The sequence below is a fragment of the Arachis hypogaea genome, chromosome 13 (assembly GCF_003086295.3).
Source record: "Arachis hypogaea cultivar Tifrunner chromosome 13, arahy.Tifrunner.gnm2.J5K5, whole genome shotgun sequence".
NCBI lineage: Eukaryota > Viridiplantae > Streptophyta > Magnoliopsida > Fabales > Fabaceae > Arachis > Arachis hypogaea.
In genome coordinates, this window is record NC_092048.1 from 136,649,866 (window position 1) to 136,656,148 (window position 6,283).

The 6,283-nt window shown below is 36.8% G+C and overlaps 2 protein-coding genes across 2 annotated transcripts; one reads left to right on the forward strand and one right to left on the reverse strand.

Annotated features, from left to right (window-relative positions):
- Nucleotides 1-209: 209 nt before the first annotated feature.
- Nucleotides 210-1,531, reverse strand: LOC112791883 (homeobox-leucine zipper protein ATHB-54). Its single transcript, XM_025834901.3, has 3 exons — nt 1,250-1,531; nt 766-1,163; nt 210-692 (listed from the first exon to the last, which is right to left on the reverse strand). Exons 1-3 carry the CDS (start codon nt 1,335-1,337, stop codon nt 324-326), a joined length of 855 nt encoding a protein of 284 aa, XP_025690686.1. The 5' UTR covers nt 1,338-1,531; the 3' UTR covers nt 210-323.
- Nucleotides 1,532-4,165: 2,634 nt separating this feature from the next.
- On the forward strand, nt 4,166-6,283 carry LOC112791884 (putative pentatricopeptide repeat-containing protein At5g40405). The gene has a single exon (XM_025834902.3). It carries the CDS (start codon nt 4,364-4,366, stop codon nt 6,227-6,229), a length of 1,866 nt encoding a protein of 621 aa, XP_025690687.1. The 5' UTR covers nt 4,166-4,363; the 3' UTR covers nt 6,230-6,283.

The window sequence follows — 6,283 nt, forward strand, 5'->3', positions numbered from 1 at the left end:
ATACTTTTAACATATTAAATATATTAAAAATTTTTCTACATTTAATCATTATAATTACAATAAAAAAAAATTAGAAAAGTGTTAGAATTTTTCTCATTGTACACTTGTACCGATGACATCATTGAATATATTATATTACTATAACTCAACTGATATAATCTTCTCGTACTTACTTAGAAATCGCAATTTGAAAAATAATAATAATAGTATGACATCACAACACTACCAATTTTTATTGGTTTTTGCAAGAGTTACAAGTAACAGGATGGTCAACATTATTATTGTGCAGTAACTATAGTAGTATAACACTAACAGTAAGATCCTCAGTAAGACCAAAAATCAAAGGCTTGATCTTCATCAACAACAGGGAGCCCAAAATTGCAAGTGTTGTCATGATCATCATCATCTTCAATCTTTGGTAAGAAAGAGAGGGTTTTCAAGAGGTTGTTATTGTTATTATGTTGTTGATGATGAGAAGAGAAATCATGATGAGGTGAGGAGGAATGGTTTCCATCAGTGTAGTTTGGGCTATCAGAATCAAGCACATCGCTTTTTGATGAATTGGTGGTGGTTGTGGCATCTTCCACTTTGGATATCATATTCACACCCACCTCCTCTATTATATGCTTTGAATTCACACCATCATCCAAACCTTCTTCTCTCGGAATTACTCTCTTCTTCAATGAATCAACCTGCAACAAGCAAATTGTAAATTGACCAACACAACTAAAGGCTTATAAAAATTGATTATTAGTTATTTATTACCTGCTGTTGTAAGTTGAGATTGTCACGAAGGAGAAGGTCATATTGTTGTTGAAGGGTATCAAAGCTTTGTTTCAATGCAGCAAAATCTTTCTCAATTCGTTTGGTCTTGAACCTTGCTCTTCGATTCTGGAACCATATGGCAACTTGCCTTGGATGCAAGCCAATCTGTTTTGCGAGTTGGAACTTTCTTTCGGGTTCAAGCTTGTTGTCCACCTCGAAACTCTTCTCCAGAAACTCAACTTGGTCGCTTCTCAGCCTCTTCTTCTTGTAACTGCTACCTTGTTGCTGCAAGCAACAGTCATAGTCTTCATCATCAACGCCAAAAGTGTTGTCTTCCAATAACAAGGGCCCGCTGCCACTAACACTAACACTCTCGAAGTTCACCACTGATTTTGATCCTGCCAATGGAAAAGAAAAGAAGGAAATTAAAGAATTTGTGTTAGAAATTAGAACGAAGGGTGTGGAAGAGAAAGGATGATAAAACCTTGGAAAGAAGGTTGAGAGGGGTGAAAAAGGGTTTGATTATGTTGGCGGAGATGAGGAGCATAGAGTTGGTTGATAGCCTCTTCCATGAAAAGAGTTGATGAAGTAGCAGAGGATATGGAAAAGAAAATGAATGCAAGAATGGGGAGAGTGACTTAAGAGGCGGTGTACTCTGCTAACGGATAACTGCTATGCTTCCAATGTGAATGAAACAGAGAACAGTATGGTCACACACTCCCACATTCTTCTATTTCATTCCTCATCTTTTATTTATGGTACAAACAACAGTTACCTTTACCTTTAGGTAAACTTGACAGTCCCATTTGAATGATTTGACAGGTTTAATTAAATGAAAAGTTTAAGAGATTAGTAATTTTATTAAATTTTGGCCAGCATGTAACCAGCAGAGAAAGGTGAGTCATTGGATGAAATTTCACACCAATCTCACACTATCAAATCATCATTGATGGTTAGTTGATGGCTAATAATCACAAAAATTGCTGGCCCCTAACATTGCTCTTAATTAAATTAAAGTATAAATTTAGGTATAGTTAACTTCACGTAAAGTTGATAATTGAGAACGGTTAGATGAAAATTTAATCAAATCAATCAAATTATTTAACGTCTCTTAACTATCAACTTCAAGTTGACTATACCTGAGTTTTTATCTTAAATTAAATGCATCTGAATTTTTACTTTTTATATAACTAATTATAATATAAATATATAAAAAAATAAAGAAAATTATTTCCTAGCCTTTTCTTTAAAAACACATCCAAATGTGGACAAAGTGAGTCAATTAATTAAAAAAATTCTAAATGATACAAGCTTATAACTAGATAACCTATATCAGATAAACCATAAGATGTGTATAATAATCCACAATAAACATCTCAAATTGTCATATATAATTTAATAGGAATAAGACACAACAATGTGTAGTAATTAATAAATAAGCCCATGTAATTTCCAACACGTGAAGCTCTGATCTTTATAATTGGTTCGTCATTACAATATATCAGTTCTCTTCTCTACTTCTCAACTTGCAGGATCTACATAGGAAATTAAACAAGCGCTGAAAATTAGATACAAGGTACATCTCAATTCTCAATAAACATCACAGATTGGAGATTATTTGTCTTATATATGCAGTAGATCAGAGCAGGACATTGATTCCTATGATTAAAGTGACAGAGAGGTTTGCACATGTTCTGCTCAATTGGTTTCATTTCTATATATATATGAAGAAAATGAACGCATATATTTGTTGCTTGTTATGTTATTCACTCAATACATCGATGTTGGAACACAAGAATAAAGTATGAACAGACACATGCATGAGTGCATGACTCTATATATATCTTGAGGAAAAGTCTAAGGGCCAACAACTTCATTAAATTCTGGTCAGCATGTAACAGTTATTGGATGAAGTCTCACACCAATCTGACATCATTAAAATCATCATTGATGGCTATTTGATGACTATAGATCACAAAAGTTGCTAGCCCCATAGCACACTTCTACCTTAATTCCTTAAAGCTTATAACATTTCAATATGCAGAGTTTTCACGAGCAATTGGCTAGCTAGCTTTTTACTTTTCTTCAATTCATATGCTGGCTTCTTTTCTTTATAATTAATGTGCAAAATGACCCTTTAAATTGAAAAAGGACTATTGCTCTTTCTTGTACTTGCTTTGAAGGGGAAATGGTTAAATTAAACAAACCTATTATATATGATGATGATGATGATGATGGACTTTTGACTTGAATGTGTGTTCCTTTATTTTCAAAGCTATTTATGTTAAGACTTTAGGGAGAAGTAGAGAACAAAACGAAATGTCAAGGAATTTGGTACGCTTTGAATGTGTGCTCCAAATTCAATGGTATTATGTGTGCATACATTTAAAATTTTAATAAAGAAATAAATAATTACACAAGAATGTTGTAAATTACCAAAAACAGCAGCAGCACATGGCTATCGAGCCATTTTAATTTCAACTGATGGATTTCCTTGTCTCACATACATACTCTTGTAATAATCTTGTGACTTCACTCACAATTTGACATACATATGACATCATCTATATGTGAAAAACTATGTGCTCCTCATCGTATATAGTGTGAGAAAAGTTTTAATTTCTTAGGGTTTTCTAATTACTATTAGCCACTTAATTAGTGAGTCATTACTATATTTTACCGTCTTAATGAAAGTGAATACAAGTCAAGAAAAGAGTGGGAATCAAAAGTAACAATTAAAGACTATAGATGAATAAAGTGAGAGAAATAAGAATATTGGCTTCTTATGCAGTACAAGTCATGGAAGAACACAATCAAAAAAGATTCGAACTAATATATTATATTCGAGGAATAATTTGATTTTGTGTGTATTGTTTAGTTACTTATTAGTGTTATGTTTATGGTTTTTTTTTTTTGGGTTGAATTTTATCCTTGATGATAATGTCGAAGTTTAATCACTTGACATTAGAACTCTGTACTCCTTGAAATGATCGAGCTTTTCACTAAAAAAATGAAAGCATTGAGATATGAAATATAGAAATAGTAGTGGTGATATAAGCTGAAGAAATTAAAGCGATACTTTTTTACTTCTCTATTTATTTTAACCTCTCTTTCACCAAATTATTTAACTCCCTTATACTTATTATCCGATATCCCCTTTTTTATTTTTGGTGTGATAGTGTAAATTTCCTTTTATATATAGTAGCATTTTCATTAATCATTATTCACGAGATGGGATATGCTATATGAGAGGTCCAATAATGCGTCCATAACTCCATATCAATTAGGGAATGGTGCTGAATGCAGGTGACAGTAGCATACTAGCATGTGAATGATCCCCACTATATCACTAAATTTGAGGCTCTTAGATCAGGATCACTACGTCTATCTATCTATCATATAAACTATTTGTTTTTATTTGTTTGGTCAACGACTACTCTGTTTACATCGAAATAAGCCCAAAGAAAAAATGACGGGCCTGCGCCTCCAACGGTTATAGTCCGAGTCCAACAATTGATACAAGTTTAAGAAACAAACAAAAGAGAAGTGTAGTTATAAATGAAGAAGATACATGCATGTAAGCATGTGGTGATTTAGGATGAACATTATTGAGAGTGTAACAAACATTGCAAAGCACCCAACAATCTCACTCATAAAACGAAGCACCACCGTGAAAGAACTCAAACAAATTCACGCACAGTTACTCCTCAACGGCACACTCAACATCCCACACTTCCACGCCCAGTTCCTCGCCACCATTGCCCTCCACAACCCAATTAACCTCCCTTACACCACCACCACCCACCTCCTCCGCCACCCTCACAACCACCCCAACCTCTTCGCCCTCAACTCCATCATCAGGGCATATTCCAAGGGCCCCACACCACACCACAGTTTCCATTTCTATAACCACCACATCCTCCGCAACAACCTCTCCCCCGACAACTACACTTTCAACTTCATGATCCGCACGTGCGCACAGCTACTTGCTGATGACTCTGGCACGTGCCTTCATGCTGCTGTTATAAAACACGGCTTCGACAATGACCCGCACGTGCAAACCGGGTTGATCTTCATGTACGCTGAATTGGGGTGTCTTGGCTCTTGCTATGGAGTTTTTAGACATGTTTTCAGGCCTGATTTGGTTTGCCAAACTGCAATGCTTCATGCTTCTGCGAAACTTGGGGACGTTGAATTTGCACGGAAGATGTTTGATGAAATGCCTCGGAGAGATTACATTGCTTGGAACGCCATGATTGCAGGGTATGCGCAATGTGGTAGGTCGAGAGAGGCGTTGGAGTTGTTCCGGGCGATGCAAGTGGAGGGTGTGAGGCTCAATGAGGTGTCCATAGTTTTGGTGTTGAGTGCTTGCACCCAATTGGGGGCATTGGATCAGGGAAGATGGGCACATGCGTATGTTGAGAGGAGCAAGCTTAGGATCACGGTGTCGCTTGGGACTGCACTTGTTGACATGTATGCGAAATGTGGAGACATTGATAAGGCCATGGAAGTGTTTTGGGAAATGAAGGAGAGGAATGTTTACACTTGGAGCAGTGCCATTGGTGGGTTAGCCATGAATGGACTTGGCCATGAGAGTCTTCATCTTTTCTCCATCATGAAAAAAGATGGCCTAGTTCAGCCAAATGAAGTTACGTTCATTTCGGTGTTAAGAGGTTGCTCTGTGGTTGGATTGGTGGAGGAAGGGCGGAGACATTTGGAGTCGATGAGGTGTTTGTACGGAATTGAGCCTCAGCTTGAACATTATGGCTTGATGGTTGATTTGTACGGTCGATCAGGGCTACTCAATGAAGCTCTAGAATTCATCAATACCATGCCTATGAAGCCTCATGTAGGAGCGTGGAGCGCGTTGCTCCACGCTTGTAGAATGCACAGGAACAAGGAGATTGGTGAGCTTGCATTGAACAAGATTTTGGAACTGGAGTGCAAGAATGATGGTGCATATGTCCTTTTATCAAATATATATGCTGATTACAAGAATTGGGAAAGTGTTATTAGTTTGAGGCAGAAAATGAAGGCCAAAGGTGTAACTAAGCTACCTGGTTGTAGTGTCATAGAGGTTGATGGTGAGGCTCATGAGTTCATTGTTGGGGACAAGTCTCACCCCAGATATGATGAGATAGAATTGAAGGTAGAAGAGGTTTCTAGGTGTCTGAGAAATGCAGGGTATGTGACAAACACAAACTCTGTGCTGTTTGATATAGAAGAAGAGGAGAAAGAGGTTGCTGTGAGTAGGCATAGTGAGAGGTTAGCCATTGCATTTGGGTTGATTAGTTTGAAGGAAGGCATTCCAATTAGGGTGGTTATGAATCTTAGAATTTGTTGGGATTGCCATGAAGTAGCAAAAATGATATCCAAACTTTTTTATAGAGAAATTATTGTGAGGGACAGAAACAGGTTTCATCATTTTGAAGATGGTCAATGCTCTTGTAAGGGGTATTGGTGAACCCATCGATCAATATATCCTATCCAGAACTGGTGGAGCAAGCTTGTCTTTGTA

What these genes read in the sequence shown, in the direction of transcription:
- LOC112791883 (XM_025834901.3), bottom strand. Translation starts at nt 1,337, where the DNA reads ATGGAAGAGGCTATCAACCAACTCTATGCTCCTCATCTCCGCCAACAT. An exon ending in CTCTCAACCTTCTTTCCAAG is followed by an intron (nt 1,164 to 1,249) that starts GTTTTATCATCC and finishes TTCCATTGGCAG; the next exon opens with GATCAAAATCAGTGGTGAAC. An exon ending in ATCTCAACTTACAACAGCAG is followed by an intron (nt 693 to 765) that starts GTAATAAATAAC and finishes TGCTTGTTGCAG; the next exon opens with GTTGATTCATTGAAGAAGAG.
- LOC112791884 (XM_025834902.3), top strand. Translation starts at nt 4,364, where the DNA reads ATGAACATTATTGAGAGTGTAACAAACATTGCAAAGCACCCAACAATC.